Source organism: Oreochromis aureus, linkage group 5 (assembly GCF_013358895.1).
Source record: "Oreochromis aureus strain Israel breed Guangdong linkage group 5, ZZ_aureus, whole genome shotgun sequence".
In the NCBI taxonomy this organism is placed as follows: Eukaryota; Metazoa; Chordata; class Actinopteri; order Cichliformes; family Cichlidae; genus Oreochromis; species Oreochromis aureus.
In genome coordinates, this window is record NC_052946.1 from 37,437,694 (window position 1) to 37,462,546 (window position 24,853).

The 24,853-nt window shown below is 38.3% G+C and overlaps 1 protein-coding gene and 1 long non-coding RNA gene across 2 annotated transcripts; both read right to left on the reverse strand.

The window, feature by feature from the left end:
* Window positions 1-4,090: 4,090 nt before the first annotated feature.
* On the reverse strand, window positions 4,091-5,183 carry LOC116310172 (odorant receptor 131-2-like). The gene is made up of 2 exons (XM_031726906.2): window positions 5,015-5,183; window positions 4,091-4,867 (listed from the first exon to the last, which is right to left on the reverse strand). The coding sequence occupies exons 1-2, from the start codon at window positions 5,144-5,146 to the stop codon at window positions 4,091-4,093; spliced, it is 909 nt and encodes a 302-aa protein (XP_031582766.2). The 5' UTR covers window positions 5,147-5,183.
* A 7,577-nt stretch (window positions 5,184-12,760) lies between these two features.
* Window positions 12,761-19,213, reverse strand: LOC120440189. Its single transcript, XR_005613056.1, has 4 exons — window positions 19,125-19,213; window positions 17,323-17,355; window positions 13,127-13,286; window positions 12,761-12,912 (listed from the first exon to the last, which is right to left on the reverse strand). It is a non-coding gene; the product is annotated as an uncharacterized LOC120440189 (long non-coding RNA).
* Between the last annotated feature and the right edge of the window lie 5,640 nt (window positions 19,214-24,853).

Here is a 24,853-nt window from a genome sequence, read left to right on the forward strand (position 1 = left end):
CACATCAATTGATCCCTTTATTGTTCACTTTAGGCTCATAAAACTACAATAAATGTTAAAACTTACCAAATATGCATCTGCACAGCGCTGTCTCTTTAAATGCCCTTTTTGCTTTGTCTGGTCCTTGGTTTTTTCCCTGCCCAGTTGAGTACAGAGGCCAGCTCCTTTGTAATGGCATAAACCATTACACGGCGGACTCGCACCTCCAGTGTGGTCCAGCAGCACCAATCAGCATAAGCGTCTCACCTATAGACACATTTTATGAGATGGAATTAGCGTGTCTCATGTCTTAAATGTGTATGCAAGTGCTTGTGTGTTTACTTCATGTAATTGATGATAGAAACATGTCATTTAGTTTTCCCTAAAGCCTGATTTTCAAGTCATACAAAGAATAAACCAAAGTATTGGCAGTACAATGTATTTCTATTCCTTTTGTTGGATATTCATTTGTTAGTTCTTGTAACTGCTAAAAGTGTTTACTAGTTTTTGCCTGTCACATATATTTGTTATACCATCTAAACTGTGAAATTCCAAGATTTTCAAACTTGCCTTGTAATAGTGGCCTCACAGAGTCTCTGGAATCTACAGAAGAAAAAAAAAAAAAAATCACAACAAGATGACATTCAGGAGTATAAATTGTTTTTTTTGTTTTTTTTAGATAAGAGTTGTGATGCAGCTTTAAAGCTTTTTTAAAAGCATACCATCTATAGGGAAGACATCAGACTCTGCATGCTGGCGAGATCGCAAAGCTGTGTCGGTTTGTGCCGGAGTGGCGAAAGGTGCCGGAAGCTGGGTGGGGCATTATGATGGTTGCTATCAGTGGGCTGGGGGCAAACTGCGGAGTGATGAGGGCTGTTTAGAAAAGATAATTTTTTAAGTATTTAAGAATACAGACAACTTGTCAAAAAGTTTCCTCGTGTCAGACACAGATATGTACACAGACACTAGACAGTATTTTATTACCTGGTATTTTCACTCGAGGGGCCTGGGGAAACCGTTTTTGTGTAGGCTGCTCATCCTCTGAGTCCGTATATGTGTACAGGGATTTGGTCTAAAGAAAAGAAGTTAAAACGGTCTTAAGTAATTGTAAATATGCTTTTGGCATATTGTTTCCTAAAGTTAGTTTGATTTCTAACAACACACACAGGAAACAGAGGCGTGCAAGAAGGTACAGTATACAATGAATTTTTGAAGTGCACAAGTGTACACGGACTTTGCATTTTTAAAAGTTTACAAACTTCCACTTTTGGACTATATTATGTGGTGATATTGCAGTATGCAAGCACCACAGATATGTATAAAAGACAAGATCATAAATTCTTAACAATCAAAGATATGTTTGTGAATAAAAAGGGTTTTACTTGTGCTTTCTTTTAAGACTGGTCTGGGTTTCTTCTTCGGACTGAAGGTCAGGACGTATCACAGCGTTCACGTGGATATCTCTGAAGACTGCGTTCTGCTTCGTGAAATGTGCCTGGAAATACAAACACAATGTACGGCCAGACATAAATTACGTGTGGACAAAAGGTGCAAACGCATAGAAAAATCAGCGGTTTCAAAAATACGCTGGTACGTGTGGACGTAGCCTTATTCATTATTCAAGGCACAAACGGAAAGTCATGTACGCGTGCAACGTAAAGTTAGGTGAGCGGCAACGTACAGTCACGTGGGCATGCTGCGTGAGCATTCAAACCGAGTCTAAAGTTTTCGTGTGCGAATTGAAGCGAGTGCTCTCCAGTCATCAAAAGTAACAAAGTCATTGAACACGTTTATACAGTTAACTTTATGTTTATCAATCATATATCACAGATTTAGAATTTTTGTAGTACTAAGCAACTACAGAGCGAAAGTCTGGGTCAAGCGCCGAGGCCACGGCAAGAACAAAGGAAAACTCAAGCGTTAAAGCTAGCTTTGTAAGGAATATAACGAAGAAATTATGAAACGAAAATGTTTTCTTTGTTGATATACTTTGTTCGCAGTGCAGTTTATTTGTTGCCGGATTGTAAGAAGTAGACACAATTTCCGGCTCGTAAATAACAGTAAAAAACACGTTAATGTACAACATTAACGAGTTTTTTACTGTTATTCAAATGCAAACATGGAAATAACGAGTAGAAAAAAAAAATCATTCATTCTTACCTTATACTAATCGTGGTGCAGGCCAGTGCAGTGCATGAACTGATGCCTTCTCCGGTCAATTCCGCTGAGAGTAAATCAAATGTCCCGCTCTACTGTAGAAGACAATGAATACCTGGGGGATGTACCAATGTGAGAGGGTGCTGCGGAATAGTCCAAGTGATCGCTGCTTTAATTTGGGTCAACTATACATAAATTGCACGTAGACACGATTTTTAAAGCTGGTGAACTAGACCAAGTCATTGATAACAAATGAACAATAAATCTACTTTCTCTGGTACTTTATACCTGATCAGTTGCAATGCAATTTAATGCTCAACTACAAATCGATGGTTTTGATGGTGACCGAGCCGAATGATCGTCAACTATAAATAGACGTTTTCTCGACGTTGTTGTTGTCACCTGGTCGACTATAAATAGATCAAATATCAATGACAAAAAAAACAACGGTGAATCAACATCGTTACAACGTCCCTATAGTAAGACCGTCGGTTTACCACAGTATTTCAATGTTGTTACAACATTGGCATTTCAACCCCGACCATATACGACGGTTCGGATGAAAAATCAACATAGATTCAATGTCGTCTTGCTATCTGGGAAATCATGCACTTCTCAAGAATGAAATATAATGGCACATTAAGGTGGGTGTCATTAGCATCAATCAACATGCTGCTATTTTCAGGAGTACCACACTAATGCTGAAGAACTTTCCATTCTGTAAACCTCAGTGTTTTTTTCTTAATGCATTAAGTAATTTAAAAACATCACTTGGAACGCATTAGTTGATTAAAGAGACACTCTTAAACTCAGAAAAATGTATTTTGGATTTTATTTTATCAAGGAAAAAATTACTGTATCCAACTACTTTAAATATAAATAATATGATAAATAACTACACATAACAAATGTCAGAAAAGACTCTTTATATTTCATGTGTCTGAAATAAAGTTATACCATTTTTTTAACTCTCCAAATATTGGCATGAAAATCCTTTCTTGGCTGGTCTCTACTTACATCTTCCGGTGGGCGCTTCTGACTGTTTTAGAGCTCTTGGGTTCCTTCACATTGTTTCTAAAAATGTGTATGTATATATTTAAAATAATTTTCTGTATTATTTTGTTATACTTACTCTTTTTGCATTGATTGTCATGGTCCTGGGTCATTGACCCAGTGTGTAGTGTTCTCTGTGCCTCCCTTATGTTTGGTCTCTGTGTTTCTTTGTTGCTCTGTCTCCCCTGTCAGCTGTATCCCCCAGTCAAGTCTGCGTCTCAGTGTTACGTTTCCTGTTTTACTTTGAAGGTCTGTGCCCTAGGTGAATGTATTGAGTTTTGCTTCCCTTTGGTCTCATCATGTCTGATTTCTCCCAGCTGTGCCTTCCTCCTGTGTCTCATTTCCCTCGTTATTCCCCAGTGTATTTAAGCCCTGTGTTTCTCTGATCCAGTGTTGCGTCCTCCCTCATTGCTCTGTGTTTCCTCATGAACTTAGGCTTCCCGGTGTAATTTTGTCTGCTTTTCCCCTGCCAGCAAATAAAGTTGAGTGTTTTGAGTTTAAACCTTGTGTCCGAGAGTCTGCGTTTGGGTCCTTCTCCTGCCTGCACACAGTGTCTCATGACATTGATTCTTTTGGTAATACCTACTTCTTATGTTGATGGCTTTTGTTTTGCCTTTTTTGTGCAACATTTTCTTCCATCTTTATTAACTTTGCTTTCATTTTGTCCAGTTTTATTTCTGTCCACATTTTCAGCTGTTTGAATTCTGCATTTTTTTTGTCTGTACAAACACTAAAGTGTCTTGTAAAATTGCCAAATAGAGAAAGTTACTGTTCGACACATTCACTGTAACGTTAGATTAGAAAGAAGATGCACAACAAAAAAGGACAATTAGAATAAAATAAACAAAGACTACTCAACCTCAGTATTTTAATTAAAAGAGCTGATGGCATTGTTTTGGTCTTATTTGTTAATGTTAGCCTTTGGTGAGTAGAACAGGTATCTTCTCAGATATCTTCTGAATGCCTTATCTCGTATCCCATAAACAAGTGGACTAACAAGTCGAGGCAGAACGTGAACAAATACTGAGATTGTGTAGCGAATAGTCAGGACTCCTTTTGGGAACAACTTTGTAAAACCATTCAGCAGTAAATCATACACGTAGGTGAGCATGCACAGCAGCAGCTGGAAGCCGTGCAGCAGTACAGTGTTTCTTGCTTTCTTGGCGTTTGCAGCAGCTGCCTGTGCAGTGAAAAGGATTCTGAAATATGTGTAGACAAGGGTGAGCCAAACAATAACCAGAAATACAATGTTGGACATAGTCCTCTTCTTTTCTAGCTCAGGAAGTCTGAAAACAGTTTCTCTAAGGCAGAAAACTCTTGAATGAAAGAAATCTCTGGATTCTGTGGCCAAGATGGTGAATAAATCTGGCAGAATTGTAAGTGAGCTTAGCACCCATATCACTGTGATCACAACAGTTACATTTTTGACTGTACAGATCTGTGAGTGCTGGAGAGGGAAGCATATAGCAACATAACACTCTACTGCCATCACAGCGAGGGTCAGGGGATTGTTCAGGCTGCAAATTATGGAAATCAACAATAAAATGATGCAAAATGGGACATGAAGAGTGAAAATGATGTAACTGAGGACTTGAAGGAGGGTGAACATGATGAGCAGCAGGATATCATTGATGACCAGATGAATGTACAGGATGTAACGAGGATTTGTGTTGAAAACCTGAAGAGAAGGACAGGATAGTTTAGACCTTTAGGTACATTACAGATGACCACATAAGAATACACATTACACGATGTCTCGCATATATCCCAAACGGACGTGATGAATCAATACAAAATTAATATCAGGAATAAGTAAAATACAGACCTCATGTTTTGTGAATGTGTGCACCAAGCTGCTGTTGACATAGATGATGGAGACAGAGAGACCCACAGTAATCAGATTCTTGACGATAGCTGTGTTTAAGGAGTCCCGATACACCGCTGTCGTCAAATTCATGCCAGCATTTGAACGGTTCTTGAGACGTCTGAAAAGTTTCCTAAAACCTGGACACTTTATTCATCAGCATTTAAGGTTCATATAACATAAAACATTCATATAGGAAAGCTTTAATACTGAAGGTCGATTATCTGCTTGGAAACATTATTCTCAATAAGAAAAATAGCAAATAGAAGCTAAATAAATATAGAAGATAAATATACAAATATGTATTTATTATGCGCTTTTGTTTTTTAAGCCCAATCATAATGATGATGATCCTTCTGTTATATGTTTCACCTACCAATCTGTTGCCATGGAAACAAAAACAGCAAACAGTAAAACAATGGTTCGTAAGGCACACATATTATTCACACTGTAATACTTGATAACATCTAAAAAACTCAAGTGAACACAATAATTAAAAAGTTCATTATCATGTCACATTATCATTATCATATGATATCGTTTTATCTCTTTACACACAGACAAACAAATCGAGAACAGGCACTCACCTGGTTATGATCAGAGTCAGGTGGATTTGATGTCACCTCTAATATAGAGTACTGGTACTAGTCAGGCAATAGTGAAGGGGTGTGTGTGTGTGTGTGTGTGTGTGTGTGTGTACGTGCACGTGGTTTCATGAGAGCCTTCAGAGTGCGTGTGCCTTAGAGGACACTCAAAGCTCATTACGTTTCATAAGTCCTGACACTGACATGCAATACTGTACAAACCAGTTTAGATGAATTAAATCTTAAATGAAATTCTACTACAGCTCTTTACAATCCACTTTTTTTGCCAGATACTTTTTACAGTTGGGACTGGTGACCTAAGGAGGGTATAATGAATGCGAACTTGAACTTTCAATGGTTTTCATGGCATGAGAAACAAAATTTCAACAACACCATGCTGGTTCCTGGAGTATTTAAAAGTAGAATGGGAGGCAGAGCCTTCAGCTTTCTGGCCCCTCTTCTGTGGAACCAGCTCCCAGTTTGGATTCAGGAGACAGAGACCCACTCCTGACTTTATTCATCAGCATGTCACTTCTCAGGCAACATATAACAAAGAAAGCTTTAATACTGAGGTCGTTTGTCCTCTCATAAATATTATTATCACCAAACAATCTAACTATGGCCTTTAAATCAATTTACAAATATAATTTTGTTAATATGTTTATTACACAGTTTTGTCTTACATTGTAATGCCTACCGTAAACTAGTTTTCTCATTTTCTGGTGATCGATGATGACCATTATTTTAAATGCATCACACTTTTTATGCACCATGTCCATCCAACCTCTCATCCAATTCAGGGTCACGGGGGGGCTGGAGCCTATCCCAGATGTCTTCGGGGCAGGGTACACCCTGAACAGGTCACCAGTCTGTTACAGGGCTAACACAGAGACAGACAACACTCACATTAGTGCAAATGGTTGCTCTATTTCCAATTTCGAATAAATTAACACTAAAACAGGGACACACAGGGAAAACCTGAAAACTCCACACAGATGGTAAAACTGAACTCAGGACTTTCTTGCTGTGAGGCAACAATGCTAACCACTAAACTGCCGTGCTGCCACGTGCTGCCACTGTGCAACCATATCATTTTTTTAAACTTACCCATTCATTGGCATAGGGCAAAACAAAGGGAGAAAATGGTGCACCATAGAACAAAATAATTTCAATTAAGCTAAAGTACTAACAGCACACTAAATTGAAGCTGCTAATTAAACCTTGGTCCTTGAGTTGTTATTTTTAACATGTCTGCTGTGAGAAACAACTTCTATTCTCATTCAAGCTTGATTTGTAAGTGATTTTATAAGCATAAATTTGTAAGTGCACACATATAACTCTCATGTGATGAAAGTAAATAGAAGAAGATCCAGACAATGTTCATTTCTAAACATGAAGTTATAGCTGAAGTAATAGTTGATAACATCCAAAATCATCCAGCGAGCAGATTGATTACAAATTGTTACAGGAAAAATATTATATTATGAATTTATATGCACGAAAACACAGAACAGGCTCTCATGCGTGGTTACCGTCTCACATGTCATACATCTAGTAGGTCAGCTACTAATATAGAGTAGTCAAGTAATAGCAAAGGGCTTTGTGTGTGTGTGAGTTTGGTGAGAGTGTGCTTTAGTGAGGGCCTCAAACTGTTGCCCCATTATGTGAGGTGTGACTCATGAATAGGGATGGGTATCATTTAGGTTTTATCCGATACCGGTGCCAAACCGGTACTTTTGAAATGGTGCCGGTGCTTAAACGGTGCTCAAACCGGTGCTTAAAGAATGGAGAACACAAAATTGGTCCAAAAACCTCTCATGTTCAGCTGTTTTTTTGTAAAAAGATAACAATGTTAGCCTTTTCTGCAGCTATAGGGCATATATGGTCTCACTCTTGGCTGGAAGCAGTGCTTAAACAATGGAAAAAACACAAACTTTGTCCAAAACCTCTCATGTTTAACTGTTTTCCACTTTTCTTTGGTCATTTTAGCCTTTTGGCCAGGGTGAAGGGAGTATCTGCCATCAAACAAGAAGACAGCCGCATGTAACTACGATGGTGTTTGCTAGTTCACCTTACATGCATTAATGTAATAATGTGGTTAGCCTACTCAACGTAAATTACACACGAACAACATTAAGCTACTCACACAGAGAAGAACGGCTGCTGCCGCCATCATCATCCGTCATCATTTCTGCTACGCTGACAGGGCTAGGGGCCAGGACTCTCCTCTTCGGGTTTTTGGGGGATGTTGCTAACTCCGGGTCCGATAACAGGCAACACACCCACAGTAGATGTGCACGGTGTGAGGTCTCGCAGCAAGCTATCAAACACGGCGCATTTCTCGGCTTTAAAAAAAAACACGCTATGCGTCGCCAGGTGTTTCATCAGATTTGAGGTGTTACCTCCTTTGACAGTATCACAATATCAGCTTAAAGCACTTGTTGCAGGCTGCTGAGTTTGCATCTTTTCCTGTGAAGTACAGCCAGACTTTTGACGCTTAGCCTTGGGCATTTTTAATCTGTAGCTCTGCTCTAAAAGAACGTACATACCTGGCCCCGCCTACTATCCTCGGAAACATAAAATGATTGGCTAGAATTGGCTCAGGGAAAAAAAGCACCGAAATAAAGCACCGAAATGTGCGCTGCTTTTCGGTCTGGTTACTACCGTTTATGTCAGAACCGGTGCCATTACCGGTACCCATCCCTACTCATGAATGCGTGTAGATCAGGGATGTCCATTTTTAATTGGCCCTCAAGTAATTTTATAAATAGAATAGAAAATGGCCCGCACTTCAACTTTTGCTTGAGTGTATTGCACTTCTTAGTTTTAACACCAGGGGGAGCTGCTGTTGATCAAGGCAGTTGCTCTACCAAAAAGGACAATCACAGAAGAAATTTACCCCAAGTTTCCAAACAGAACCAAAGAAGCAAAAGGTAGAAAGTGAGTGCAGAAAATTTCAGACACGGTGGGAGAGTGGATATTTCTTCAAAGAATTAAAGGGGACGTGTGTCTGTTTGATCTGCACTGAAACTGTGGCAGTTATGAAAGAGTATAATGTACGACGTCATTATGAAACCAAACATCAGGCCTATGCATCCTACACTGGTGCTGAGCGAGAGCAGGAATTAAAGCAAAGGGTAGCTCTCCTGCGGGGTCAGCAACAGTATTTTTTTCGTGCTCAAATTGTCCAGGAAAAGGCTCCAATAGCAGCTATGAGGTCGCCCAACTCATCGCAAGATATGGCGAGCCTTTTTCAGATGAGACCTCATAAAACGCTGCCTCGTTAAAGTCACCGAAATAATGTGCCCGGAAAAAGTGCAGGACTTCAACAACGTCAGCATGTCCAGAAACACAGTTGTGCGACGCATTGAAGACTCGACAGCCAACATTAAACTGCAACTGTCCGATAAAGCTGTGCTTTTGATTTTTACTCCATCGCATGCAATCCGAGCACCGATGCCACAGACACCGCACAGCTGCTAATTTTTTTTTTGCGGGGAGTGGACGAGAGCACGAGTACTTTAGGTGAGTAAAAACTATATTCCACAGTACCCGTGTGTTAATAAGCATGCATGTGCAGGTACACATGCTTCAAATATCAATAATGCGCATCAATTCTGTCACTACCCTGCTTTTGCGCACCACTTTCTTATATGCGTTTTTCTTGTTAACACACAGAGTACACACCGCTATGCACAGCGCACGCACACGCAAAGTCAGCTGATCTCCTCTGATGCAGATCTGCTCCTTGATCAAGTGACATTTGTCCGGATTTTTGGCACGAGTGGCGTACGATCAGCACCGCAGCTGGATGGCCCGATTTACATACCCAGCGCAGCTGATACTCACCAGAATAATTTACTAAAATTATATGCACTCCTGTTATTAAGTCCAGTTCAGTCTGTTAATGTTGATAACGGTTTCAAACGAACGTTAATAGATGTTTTGCTAAACCTAATAACTTAAATAACAAGCTTGAAATGTACCCGTCCCATTTTCCCCTTTATTGTTTTTTCTCTGTGCTGTAAATCTTCTGTCTAAGAAGAAATCTGCTGCTGTTCTGAGAATGAGCTACCAAAGCTTTTTCTGAATAAATCAATAAAGATCCATTTATGGAAAGCTGTGATGAAGGCAGTTTTGTCTTTAATTATATTCAACAATATAACACATTTGACCACTTTTAAATGATTTTTCTAACTTTAATACAGTAAAGTTAAGGTTATATACCTAATTTCTAGTAAGTGGCCCCGCCCCTCCTATATTGTTATGTATGTGGCCCTCAGTGAAAAAAGTTTGGACACCCCTGGTGTAGATAAAACTTAGCAACTTAACAATTTCACAAATGTGAATGAAAACATTTTAAATACTGCTTCAGCTCTTTACAATCCACTTTTTAGGGTTGGGGTTAGCATATTTTACTTGTGTTTACTAGTATGATTTTTGTCTAATATTTAAATTTGTGATTATGCTGGAGGTATTAAAGAAATTCTGTTGCAGTGGTTTGAATCATATCTATCTCACAGAGTCCAATTTGTTCATGTAATTGTAGACTCCACTTGACACACTAAGGTCGATTATGGAGTTCCACAGGGTTCTGTGCTAGGACCAATTCTGTTTGCTTTATACATGATTATTTTAGGCAATGTCATTAGAGGGCGTAGCATACATTTTCACTGCTATGCAGTTAACACCCAGCTTTCTCTATGCATGAAGCCAGATAACACTCACCAATTTGTTAAACTGAAGGAATGTCCTAAAGATATAAAGACCTGGATGACCTCTCATTCTTTGCTTCTAAATTCAGATAAAACTGACGTTATTGTACTCGGACCCTAAAAATCTTAGAAATATGGTATCTAACCAGATTCTCACTCTGGATGGCATTACCTTGGCCTCCAGTGACACTGTGAGGAACCTTGGAGTCATTTTTGACCAGGATATGTCCTTCAATGCACATATTAAACAAATGTGTTCCGCCCCTCCCTGAGTCTGGCTCTGCTGGAGGTTTCTTCCTGTTGCTAGCTCATAGGGGGTCATATGATTTGGGGGGGGGTTCTGTTGTGTTTGTATTATTGTAGAGTGTTTACATTACAATTTAAAGCACAATGAGGCAAAATTGAATTGAATTAAATGTAACCAAAAGGGGGCAAACTATTTTTCACACCACTGCAATTACCCAGCCAACATTTATATGTGGGGCCCATATGGTTTGGAAATGGGCTGAAAAATGGGCCCCATATAGGATTGTCCATGGGTTCCGTAATGGCCCCATATTAAATGCCCATATAGGTGTTATATTGGTAAAATCTGGGAACTAAATGGGCCCCTAACTGGGCAAAGTACACAGAAACCCACCTGGGCCCCATCTTTCAAGTTTTGTGGGTACCATGTGGGTACCACAAAGGCTAAAAGTGGGTTTTAAGTGGGATTGTCCATGGGTTCCATAATGGCCCCATTTTATTAGCCCATCTCGGTGTTATATTGGTAAAATGTGGGAACTAAATGGGCCCCAACTGGGCAAAGTACACAGAAACCCACCCGGCCCCATCTTTCAAGTTTTTGTGGGTACCATGTGGGTACCACAAAGGCTAAAAAGTGGGTTTTAAGTGGGATTGTCCATGGGTTCCATAATGGCCCCATTTTATAAGCCCATCTCGGTGTTATACTGGTAAAATCTGGGAACTAAATGGGCCCCAACTGAGCAAAGTACACAGAAACCCACCCGGGCCCCATCTTTCAAGTTTTTGTGGGTACCATGTGGGCACCACAAAGGCTAAAAAGTGGGTTTTAAGTGGGATTGTCGCGGGTTCCATAATGGGCCCATTTTATAAGCCCATCTCGGTGTTATATTGGTAAAATCTGGGAACTAAATGGGCCCCAACTGGGCAAAGTACACAGAAACCCACCTGGGCCCCACCTTTCAAGTTTTTGTGGGTACCATGTGGGCACCACAAAGGCTAAAAAGTGGGTTTTAAGTGGGATTGTCCGCGGGTTCCATAATGGCCCCATTTTATAAGCCCATCTCGGTGTTATATTGGTAAAATCTGGGAACTAAATGGGCCCCAACTGGGCAAAGTACACAGAAACCCACCCGGCCCCACCTTTCAAGTTTTTTGTGGGTACCATGTGGTTACCACATAGGCTAAAAAGTGGGTTTTAAGTGGGATTGTCCGCGGGTTCCATAATGGCCCCATTTTAAATGCCCATCTTGGTGTTATATTGGTAAAATCTGGGAACTAAATGGGCCCTAACTAGGCAAAAGTACACAGAAACCCACCCGGGCCCCACCTTTCAAGTTTTTTGTGGGTACTATGTGGTTACCACAAAGGCTAAAAAGTGGGTTTTAAGTGGGATTGTCCATGGGTTCCATAATGGGCCCATTTTAAATGCCCATCTCGGTGTTATATTGGTAAAATCTGGGAACTAAATGGGCCCCAACTAGGCAAAGTACACAGAAACCCATCCGGGCCCCACCTTTCAAGTTTTTTTGTGGGTACCATGTGGTTACCACATAGGCTAAAAAGTGGGTTTTAAGTGGGATTGTCCATGGGTTCCATAATGGCCCCATTTAAAAGCCCATCTCGGTGTTATATTGGTAAAATCTGGGAACTAAATGGGCCCCAACTAGGCAAAGTACACAGAAACCCACCCGGCCCCATCTTTCAAGTTCTTAGTGGGTACAACATGAGGAAAACATGAGCTAAAAAGTTGGAATGGCATTATCAGTGGGTTCTGTAGTTGCATCTTACTTCTAGTTTGAATTGGCTAATTTCTGGCACTGAGTGGGCCCCATGTAGTAAAACAGTCACAAAATCAATTTTTCAGGCGGCTAATATGGGTTCTGTGACACAAAGACACCAAACATATTAAAGCTGACCACAAACAAAAAACTAGTTTGTAAATAAAACCATTTCAAAAATCACGAGGGTACACAAAACAACATTTTCACATTTATTTTGTCCAACAACTGTGATTTTTTACGTAACTGTATTCAAAGTGCGTAAACTTTTAAAAACTAGAAATGTCAAACTACATCAAAATTCCTTAGATATTCGGAACTGTTGCAACAGTGAGAAAAAGTCAGATGGAAAACTCAAAAGCTTATCTTGAATCAGCAGGGTTTCTTTTTTTGTTTTTACAGAGCCGTAAGTCTATTTTGTACCCTTGCAGCCCTCGGTCCTCCTCTGTCTTTAGCTCCAGTGAACCACTTGGAGAGAGCCTTCTCTGCTTCTTGCAAGTTGACTTTTGATGTTAAATAATTCTTCTTCAGTGCCTCTGCAAATGAAGAAGAAAATGGGCAAGCCAAAGTAAAGTTAATCTTAGCTTACTTAATTTGGTGATGATTTGCAAAGAACAATGTTTATTTCACTTTATTGCCTCAAAAATATATATAAATTGCATGATAACCAATCTCAGTTACACTTTCAAACACTTTATTAAAAAAGTTTAGTTTTCTAAAGTTCAAATGTCTCAAGTGAAACTAACTTACCATACACAACATTAAAAAGACGTAAATCTCTGAACTTTTTTTTCCCATGTCGGCCAAGCATGTTGTACTCCACAGCCAGCTCAGGTCATATGAGGAATTTCATCATCCTTCTTGTGGCATCGTCTACACTTGTTCCCCCTGTATCTGCTACCATGGCAACCTGAGGGGAACATACAAAAAGGACAGATTAGATAATGGCATCTGGTTAGGATGCCTCCCTGGTGAGGTGTTTTGGGCATGTCCCACCAGGAAGAGACCCAGAACACCCAGGACATGCTGGAGGGACAATGTTTTTCGGCTGGCCTGGGACTGCCTTGGGCCAAGTGCCTGGAGAGAGCGAAGTCTGAGCCTCTCTACTTAGTACCGGATTGGGTTGAGGGCAGCAGCCTAAGCTTAAGATAATGGACGGAATGGAGGATAAATGGACGCTTTACATATTACTTAATGTTTACTGTGTGGTGATAAAAAAATATGGTAGTAAACACAAGCTAAACTAAAAAATTAATTGCGGTTCCTTAACCCTTTATCCCCAATAATGTTACGCAGGATAACCGGAATTATATATTGTTTTAGCTGTAAAAGTGTCATAAAATCAGCTGTGACTGTGTGTGCTTTTGTCCCTTTTTCAGTATTACTACTACTTTACACATCTGGTAGGTTTTTTCCTCTACTGTATACTATATGAATGTAATCAAGGATTAATAACAGAAAAAAAGAAATTGAAATTTTGCCATTTTACTGAAGGCAATCAAAATGTACATGAATAAAATATTTAAATTAGTCAATTCAAATTAATAACTCTAAAACACTGAACAAAATCAAGTATTTGACCCTGTGGTTTATTTTTGGACATCTCTTTTCTTCTAAAAGTCCAGGCGTGTTGGGCCCTGGTAGAGCTCAGGTTTGACGAGACAGGTTTGGAAAAACCTGTCGCTGGCGACTTTTTGGGGCTGAGGGTTAAAATAAATAGGAATTGGCCAAAATTTGTATAAACTATCATAGCAGAACAAAAGTTAAAAAAACTTTATCTGTTATCAGAATCAAATATTTGATTAGAATAAAAATTTAACTTTCTGGAAGATTTCTCGTTACATCTGTCATAAAAGTAACAACATCTCAGAAAAGAAACATGATAGCAACAGAAAAATATGATAGCAGTGTGATGTGATGGTCCCTGGCCAGATTTATACACATATTATAAGCCCTGTGACACAAAAACCACTGAACTCTGACACGCACAGACTGTTTTCCTTCTTGGTAATGAAGAAAAATGCTGGTCTGGTATGTAAAGGGAATTTATTCTTCCAGGACCTGAAGCTCCGTAATGCAGCCCTCCAACAGCCAAACCTATCTGTTGTCTGATTGTCTTGATGCATGCTCAATCATCCAGGTAAGTAAATCTCAAAAGTTGATTCTGTTCATCTGGACGTGGCGCTTTCAGCATTTTCTCCCACTGAAAACGCTACGTCCAGATGAACAGAATCAACTTCTGAAATGTTCTCTGATTGGATTGTTTAATTGGTGATTGACATGAAATTGACCAATCAGCTGAAAAGGAAGAAAAATAGGGTCAAAATTTGGATGTGTAAGTATAAATCCACACACAGCCAGGAAAGCCGAGCGCAGAGTTGTTTGTAGCACCAATTCAGCCAGAGTGGAGCCAGATGGATTTTCCATCCATCCACACTGTAAAGTCTATAGACCAGCAAGTGATAAATTAACAGTGTTGTTGGTATTTTCTAAAACAGTTGTATGCAATAGGAATTGCTGTTTATAGTCCTCCTGTATATCTGCATGTTGCCTCCCAATTAAAACCTGTGATAATGGAGATTCAAATTCATGTCATACCTATACCAACAGTTATCAAGTATCCGGATCGACCATTACTGATGTGCTTAAAGGAAAATTGTTATTTCCATGTATTTTCCTGTTCTGCCTTCAATTTTGAGGACTTCCCCCCACATTTCTAGTTGTGACAGTGCACTACAACAAAAAAATCAGCTGTGATTTACATTTGCTGAATGAGCAATTTTGTAAAATAGTCTATTTTTGTATGCACAGTTTACAAATCTGTCCTGTACAGCATGGACTGATTGCATGCTAAAAAGTTGTTGCTTAAAAATAAAACAATAAATTTTTAATTAATAACATCAGCAGAAAGCCTTGTTATTAATTAGATGTACAATTTCTATAGAATACGAAACAACTCAGTTCATTTTTGATCATATCAATACCAGCATATTACACAACTAGTGATGGGATTTCCGGCTCTTTTAGAGAACCGGCTCTTCGGCTCGGACTCACTAAAAAGAGCCGGCTCTTTGGGCTCCCAACCGGCTCTTCAGGTTGTTTTGTTGCTTTAATTAATTTATTATTAACAACAATATAAAATTATGCACAAAAGGAATTACTAATGTAAAAAGAAACGTGGTTGTATTTATATATGTTTATATATAAATATATATGGTGGCCCCTAGAGACAAAACACGTACAAACCCTAAAACACATTTCTAGCGTTAACTGAACTTCCAAAACAGAGCTACCTAGATCACTTAAATTACACAATTGAAAGCATATGTGTATTGTTTGTGTATTTATACACAAGCACTCATATATATTCAAATAATTCCAAAAACTGTTCATTTACCTGTTACTACCACACACCAAATCCGGTCGTTGGTACTTCCTGGCTTGTGTAGCCACTAGGTAACAAAAGCTCAACACTGTGCCTAGCATCCTGGAGCACTTCTGTTGTGTTTTGTAAGTGCTTCGGAGTTTGTACGTGCTATGGAGTTTTTACGTGTTTTGGAATTTTTTTACATGTTTTGGGGTTTGTACGTGCTTTGTCTCTAGCGGGCACCGTAAGTATACTTTTATTTACTCTCTCCACATAAAATGTAATAAATAAATCATATAATACAAAAACAACTATTTACATTTCAACTTTTAACTATTCAAATTTTCAGCTTTTTCCTTTTAAACAAATTTAAAGTGAAACAACACAAAACACTGCAAACCACAACACAAATATAAATTAAAATATGAAAACAAAAAGAAAATGCACATTCTCTGTCATATGGGCCTGCATGAATAAACTTTCTGAATCCTTTATCATCCATAATTGAAAGTAGTTGTGGATGATTACTATACCTTTCTAATGTGACGTTGTTGTCCCTGTCTCTCTTTCTCTCTCTCTCCTCCCGCTCTGTTCCTGTGCTACTGCGAGTGTAACTACCGCCCCTCCCCTCTTCCCAGCGCAAAGCACAAGGCTCGCGTGCGGAGTGAAGCGGAAAAAAAGTGCGAGAGAGGGTGAGAAAGAAAAAAAAAAACACGCTCGCGTCGTTCACTTCAAAGAGTCGGCTCTAAGAGCCGTTTCGTTTCGACCAACACATCACCAACAACTATGATGAAAAAGGCTCATCTGCTTCCATCATGATCAGCTGATTAACATTGAGCTGCTGCAGTCAACACCATCAAACTAACTTAGTGTTTAATGTTATGTTATTTAATGCTTTTATTTTAAATCTTTACCAGAGGTTAAAGACTGTAGATGTTCACACCTGGTGTTAGAAAACCGAGCTCACAGCAGTATTTTTTTTAATAACAGGAAATTTAAATTTTTATTGGTTACCATGTTTATTACCACTTTTATCAGTAATGTACTTCCTATAAAATATAGATTTGATAAGTTACCGGTTTATTGAAATCAGCTAGTGAACACATCGATCACTTTATTGAACTACACGCCTTGCACTCTTGTGAGCTCTGGTTACTAGCAGCAGGTGTGAATATTTGTAGTCCAAAACGCAGATAAAGATTAGAATAACAAGGCAATGTAAAATCAGTTTAATGCAGTTTGCAGTAGCAGCTCAGATGGAAATCAGCCAATTGTGAGGAGAGCAGAGGACCAAAACTGTCAGAGTTGTGGGACAAGTGAAGAGAACACTGTTGGCATTATTGTTAGCATAAAAGATGGAAATTTAAATAAATGTTAAATTTTAAAATTGATCATTGCCTCCTGTGCCTAAATAAATAAATATATGTATATATATATATATATATGTATATATACTGAATACCAGTAAAAAAAAAAAAATGAAGTAATGCACTCCTTTCAAGGATGCCCCAAAGACCATCACTTTTCAAAAATAATAATAATAATAACAAGTAATACAAATAATATGAAAGTTACTTACATGTTAAAGATGGTGCTTGTGATCTTGAAGAATCTAAACGTGATAAGGAAATGAAAGAAAGCGCATGAGAAAAAAAATACAAACATTTTCGTTTTTCCCAGAATAATTCAATATAAAAGATTCTCTTACTAATGCACAAAATGAACAGTGTAATTAAAAGTTTGAAAGGCACTGCATGTGTTTATATGGTAAACTGACTAATTCAAGCAGCAAACACTAGCAGTGCAAAATGTATCTAACTAGCTGACAGACTTTAAAGTCACAGGAAGGTATATCAAAATGGTGACTTATGCCAGAACAAATGTCTTGACAGACATAATTCCTAAATTCCTTTAAGTAAAAATTGGTGACATAGTAATAAGTGGTCCCTAGTGGTTTTCAAATTATTACATGGCTTGTTAATTTTTATTAAATTATTAAAGCCAGATGACTTCAAAACATTTACAAATTACTATAAAGCACTATCCAAACTTCAAAACAAGTGGCAAAATCTCCAAATTAAAAGTACTCGCTAACTATAAAAATTTGATTATACTTAAAAATATGCAAAAACTAATTTAGTGGAATTTTTACCTGCTCAAGAATACATTAAACATGCACTATTTAATTGAAAAGAACAAAATTTGTGTACTTTTAGAAAGAATTATTAAATATTTGGGGATACTAGCCATAAAGAGGGTCTCGTACATTTACGGGCATCTAATTTCCTGGATTTAATGGTTTAAAAGTTTAATAGGTCTTTGAACTTGATAATAAAATTGAGTCGATTATTAGCAAAAAGAATTTAAAAAAGAGCAAAAAAATGCTTAATATATAATAATTGTTTTAAACTTAAGCTTTGTAAGTGTAGCAGATTTCATTATGTCTGTAATTTTTCATTTAGCCCCACAGTAGTAAAAGCCATAAATGGGAGTTAGATTTATTACTAGTATTTTTACACAGTATTCAGCTATAGTAACATGTTCTGCATTTTCCTACTTCACCATCTGATCTGAACAGCTGCACTCTCTTAATTAATTAATAACTTAACATTTCTCAGTAACCAATAACTAGATGGAACAGCACAATATCTAAGAGATCCGACAGTGTTTGAGCTAAAGAAGCTGTGTGTTTCTTTTGGGGGCTTTTTGCACACTGATCCACCACGTTTTCCTATAGTACAATGCATATCTGGTAACATTACCGTAAACGTGACCAGTAGGTTCACGTTCAGATCAGAAAACTGTTTCAGCTGCAGGCATCTACTCCTATAATTTAAACAATCACCTCATACACCTCATGTTTTACACCCTATAAGGTGAGCTTGCACACTGCACATGAATATTACGTGACATGGTATGACTAGCTCATGTTCAAACATTTAAGATACTGTTCAGCCATGTTGTTTACTGGGTAGTGCATAATGGCCGAGTTAGCTGAGCGAGAATCCACTAAAGCCAAAAAAATAATATATATTTTTTAATTAATTACAAAACCTTATAGGAAAACCTAAGAAACAGTTGCAGAAGCACAGAAAAAAAAACTGCCGTGTACGTTATAATATATAAATTCAAAAACTGTATAGAGAGAATGGCGCAATGAAAACAGAAAAAGATAAGATGAATTTTTTCGAGTAGAATATAGGCAGTAAGAGTTTTGTAATTAACTTTAAATTATGTTTGCCAAAGACAATGCAGTAAATTAACCCAGTTCTACCTGCTAGCTAAAGATCTTATGCTTCTCCCCCTTATACCGTTTAGGACGACTATAGAAAGTTACTAAAATAACCATTGATGAAAACTTAGAAAACTTTAAGTATTTACCTTTGTCATAGTTTTCGATTCTTTGGTATCCTTTTGTCCTCCACGTTCTCAAACACCAGGGAGAGAAAAGGCGCAACTGACGAAAGACCGCGAAGACTAGAGGCTAGGCGGTGCAATCTGCTCCTCCCTCTTTTTAAACGAGCCAATAGGAGCTGCTCACATTAAAAACAACTTTATTTAAAAAGTCATTTTACACCTGATACAAAAATTTTAAAAGTCAAACAATGCACAAGTTTAAAAGAACAATTTTATTTATTTAAGCATAGGGATGGTTAATATGTTTAAAAAATTAATACATAATATTTATCAAATAATTGTCACCCAAATCAACATCATAATAAAAATATAATTAATAAAATATATAATAATGATAAGAAGAAGAATAACAGTTTACCTAAAAGCTCTTCTAACATTAGACTGCTTTTGAAAAGTTTCAATAGTGTCAATACACCATAAGGACAAGGGAGTTTCACAGTTGAAGTGTGACTGCTTTAAAGACCCCATTCCTCTCCTTTCCACTAGTTCAAAGAAAATATAAATTATTTCTGGTTATATAATTTGAGGTCACAAGTTTGAAGAGTAACATTTTAACAGATCGGTAATATACTTCAGGAGCTTTACTGGATCTGATTAACCAAAACTTCCAACTTCCATGTAGCTAACTGTCTTTTCTCTAATACAGTAGAGTGTGTCTGATCTACTAAAAATCCTCAATTGCATGTTTGCTCAAGTAAATAGTCTTAATTGTTTGAACAACCAGTAATCCTTAATTTGCAAATGCCAAATCTGGATTTTGTCTGTGTAATTCACTTTTATCTTAGTTTCTTTATTTGTATTTTTGCTTTTCTTTTTTCTACTCTTGTGTCCATTTGAATCACTTATTATTGCTGCTGTGACAAGTGAATTTACCTAAGAAGAACCATGAAGTCCTTATTTTATCTTATCTGAGCCTCCCCATGCAGAGCGCTGAAAGTTCAAATTAAGTACTTAAAATGAAATCTAAAATTAAAAAGTAACCAGTTTCAAACCAGTTATTTGGAGTAGTGTGCAGAGTGTTTTGAGTAACACTGAATGTTCAAAAACATCAAAGTTCCTATAGTGTCACTTGACAGCTGGGTTGTAGTGTCTGATAACACATAACATCTTGAGGTCTCAACGTGGACTTTAAGTACATTCGCTAGCCAAGGCTAAATACTGAGAGGGTCAAAATGAAGGGTAAAGAACATCTGACTGTACGTAAGGATAGCAAAAGTGATAGACTGAGGTTGTGCCAAATATGTTAAAGTTAGGGTGATTCGTTAGAGAATGGTACCCCATGGGTGCCGTCTGCAGGTTATAAAAGAGAGTTATGTTCATACTTTCTTTTGAGATTCTTTTACAATTTGACTTTCAGAACTCCCTGGGTTGTGTGCAACCTGTGATGGGCTTGTTTGGAATAAATCCTCCTTTATTCAAATAACACTTTCTCAGGCTCTTCACAGAAGAAGAATCCTCACATAAGCATGTGCTACCATTTTGAACCAATGTACACATTTACCATCACTGACCCAACTAGGACCTACATTGGATGCCCACCCATATGGATTTAATGTTAGAAACCCATGTGGGTCCCATATATACTAAACAATCTTGAGCCCATGTAAAATATATGCCCATATTAACTTAACATAACCCATTTGGGGCCCACATAGACATGTTTTCAGGGTCTGACTTGCATTTGCCCACGTGTGACACATATAGTTTGACCAGGTGGGCCCCACCTATGTCATCAGTACCAAAAATATATACTGATTACCTAACTTTGCCCCACCTGGGGCACACAGCAAATCTTTTCTTTAAATGACTGTGTTTGCCCATGTCTAACCCAGGTGAAAAACCCAAGTGGGTCCTATGTGTGTTTCCCATTTTGAACCAAGTGAAGTGTTTCCCATGTTTGACCCAGCCAGGACCTACTATAAGTTTCCACTTGGTTTTGCCCATATGGCTTTCATGTGAGAAACCCAAGTGGGTCCCATATATACTAAACAATCTTGAGCCCATGTAAAATATATGCCCATATTAACTTAACATAACCCATATGGGGCCCACATAGACATGTTTTCAGGGTCTGACTTGCATTTGCCCACGTGTGACACATATAGTTTGACCATGTGGGCCCCACCTATGTCATCAGTACCAAAAATATATACTGATTACCTAACTTTGCCCCACCTGGGGCACACAGCAAATCTTTTCTTTAAATGACTGTGTTTGCCCATGTCTAACCCAGGTGAAAAACCCAAGTGGGTCCTACGTGTGTTTCCCATTTTGAACCAAGTGAAGTGTTTCCCATGTTTGACCCAGCCAGGATCTACTATATGTTTCCACTTGGTTTTGCCCATATGGCTTTCATGTGAGAAACCCAAGTGGGTCCCATATATACTAAACAATCTTGAGCCCACGTAAAATATATGCCCATATTAACTTAACATAACCCATATGGGGCCCACATAGACATGTTTTCAGGGTCTGACTTGCATTTGCCCATGTGCGACCCATATAGTTTGACCAGGTGGGCCCCACCTGTGTCATCAGTACTAAAAAATATATTGATTATCTCACTTTGCCCCACCTGGGGCCCACATAGACATGTTTTCAGGGTCTGACTTGCATTTGCCCATGTGCGACCCATATAGTTTGACCAGGTGGGCCCCACCTATGTCATCAGTGCTAAAAAATATATTGATTACCTCACTTTGCCCCACCTGGGGCCCACATAACTTTATGTTTTCAGGGTCTGACTTGCATTTGCCCATGTGTGACCCATATAGTTTGACCAGGTGGGCCCCACCTGTGTCATCAGTGCTAAAAAATATATTGATTACCTCACTTTGCCCCACCTGGGGCCCACATGAGACATGTTTTCAGGGTCTGACTTGCATTTGCCCATGTGCGACCCATATAGTTTGACCAGGTGGGCCCCACCTGTGTTTTCAGTGCTAAAAATATATTGATTACCTCACTTTTCCCCATATGGGGCACACAACAACAACTTTTCTTTAAAAGACTATGTTAGCACATGTCTAACCCATGTGGAAAACCCAAGTGGGTCCTACATGTGTTTCCCATTTTGGACCAAGTGAAGTGTTTCCCATGTTTGACCCAGCCAGGACCTACTATATGTTTCCAATTGGTTTTGCCCATATGTCTTTCATGTGAGAAACCCAAGTGGGTCCCATATATACTAAACAATCTTGAGCCCACATAAAATATATGCCCATATTAACTTAACATAGCCCACCTGGGACCCACATAGACATGCTTTCAGGGTCTGACTTGCATTTGCCCATGTGCGACCCATATAGTTTGACCAGGTGGGCCCCACCTGTGTCATCAGTACTAAAAAATATATTGATTATCTCACTTTGCCCCACCTGGGCCCCACATAGACATGTTTTCAGGGTCTGACTTGCATTTGCCCATGTGTGACCCATATAGTTTGACCAGGTGGGCCCCACCTATGTCATCATCAGTGCTAAAAAATATATTGATTACCTCACTTTGCCCCACCTGGGGCCCACATAGACATGTTTTCAGGGTCTGACTTGCATTTGCCCATGTGTGACCCATATAGTTTGACCAGGTGGGCCCCACCTGTGTCATTGATACTCAAACATATATTGATTACCTCACTTTGCCCCACCTGGGGCACACAACAAAAAGCCTATCCTTAAATGACTGTGTTTGCCCATGTCTATCCCAGGTGGAAAACCCAAGTGGGTCCTACATGTGTTTCCCATTTTGGACCAAGTTAAGTGTTTCCCATGTTTGACCCAGCTAGGACCTACTAAAAGTGCCCACTTGGGATTGCCCATATGGGTTTAATGTGAAGAACCCAAGTAGGGCCCCATACAAAAGCCCAGTTTGAGCCCATGCCCACATGGTACCCATCCAGCCCGAGCAAAAACCAGGTGGGGCCCATATATACATGTTGGCTGGGTATCAGTTAACATAAGGGTCATTCCATTTCACATCATCACAAATTCTGCACAATCATTTCTGATTGGTTTAAAAATTGTATGTTTCAAAATTTGGACAAATGTAATATTGGCTATGAAACTATAGCTTCATACTTAAAATATTTTTAAAGCTATATATTCTTGAAAAAATGGTTGGTCGACAAACTTGCAGCACATTATTTTTTTCACTTTGGAATCTGAGATCATGTTTGAACAGTGTTATATCAAAAACTATTAAAGACAAAAGGGTTACATTTTCACTGGCCTTCCTTACCATAAACTTGAGTAAGCGTTCATAATTTGAGACAAATGTATTATTATTAGCATATTATTACATTTGAGCACACATAAATAAAAAACAAAGCGTTGTTAAATACAAGTAGAGACAATTTTTAATGGTATATACCTTTATTTTGCAATAATTCAAAATGAAATGCATGGAATACTTTCTTAGTCACAGTGATGAAATTAAGATGCTGCTTTCATTCAGTTTTTATGATAGAATGAGCAAATATGACACGTTGAACCACAGAGACAAATATATCATAAATAATCCTACTTGAATAGAAGAGTTTCCAGATGGCATTGTAATTATAACTGAGAAAATGATTTGGCTAAAGATATACATATTGTTCATTTTTGAGACCTGCTCTCCTATTACAGCACCTACTGCCCTGAAGCACTGCTATAATTCATATTTTTAAATACATGAGGAGGCAGCCCTAAAAGAATTTAGAGAGATCGCCACAGTGATTCTACTACAAAAACAAGAACAGGTAGTCTGACTGCTGATCACCACATTTGTTATTTGTTGGAGACCAGGCTCTGTCTGCTGGCTTAGGACTTACATACATTCAGCTTTATCATCACTTTATGTTCTGTACTTGCTTTATGTTAGCATGCTGTCTGCACAGATGCTTGCAAAGTCCTGATGATGTCTTAGCAGAATAATGCAGTTGTTTCTGTCCTTAGATGCACTTAAAAATGTATTAATTCAAAGAAGCCAATGTAACGTATTACTGTAATGACATTAGACTTTTCAGAAATCTAGATGTTCCTACAGCACACTATGGCAATCACTAGGTTTTTATGTTTGTGGTGTCTTTTTGTGTTCAAATTTAAAAACTAAAAAGTTTTTCTATATTAATGTTTCATGTTGCCTTTATACTCTATGTGTGTCCTCATTGTAGTAGGATATATGTGTATGGAATTGAAGCCTTTTAGGATTTGAAGCTTTTTATTATTAACCATAGTTATGTGACCAAATAACAAAAGTAACAAAACTGAAAAGTCCAGTCCACAGTCCAGTCCATTCAGATCAGTTCAGTGGTGTTCTGCATTCACTTCACCACTGCAAGAGCTAGTGGTAGCACTAATGTAGCTTGCAGTCACCAAAAACTAATCCAAAAACCTCAAATTCTAAAAACTCATGAAAATATGTTTTTATTTTCTCTAGGCTAGGTTACTACAGTTTTCTCCTTTGTGATACAAACAAGAAGTCACAGTATTCCTGCCAACAGCTTCAAAATACAGAGACTAATAGAACACTGTTTCACTGTGACTGAGAGTTTAGAAAGATCAAAACAAATTGGCAAGTCAGGATGATATGAAAAACATAAAGTGAATTTCACTACTCCCATCATTACTTTTACTTAGTCTGTATCTAAAAGAAAATGGTAATAAAATTAAGAGAAATTGATAAATGTGTAAAGTTAATAACGTTGCTTTTGT

What these genes read in the sequence shown, in the direction of transcription:
- LOC116310172 (XM_031726906.2), bottom strand. Translation starts at nt 5,146, where the DNA reads ATGAATTTGACGACAGCGGTGTATCGGGACTCCTTAAACACAGCTATC. An exon ending in ACACATTCACAAAACATGAG is followed by an intron (nt 4,868 to 5,014) that starts GTCTGTATTTTA and finishes CCTTCTCTTCAG; the next exon opens with GTTTTCAACACAAATCCTCG.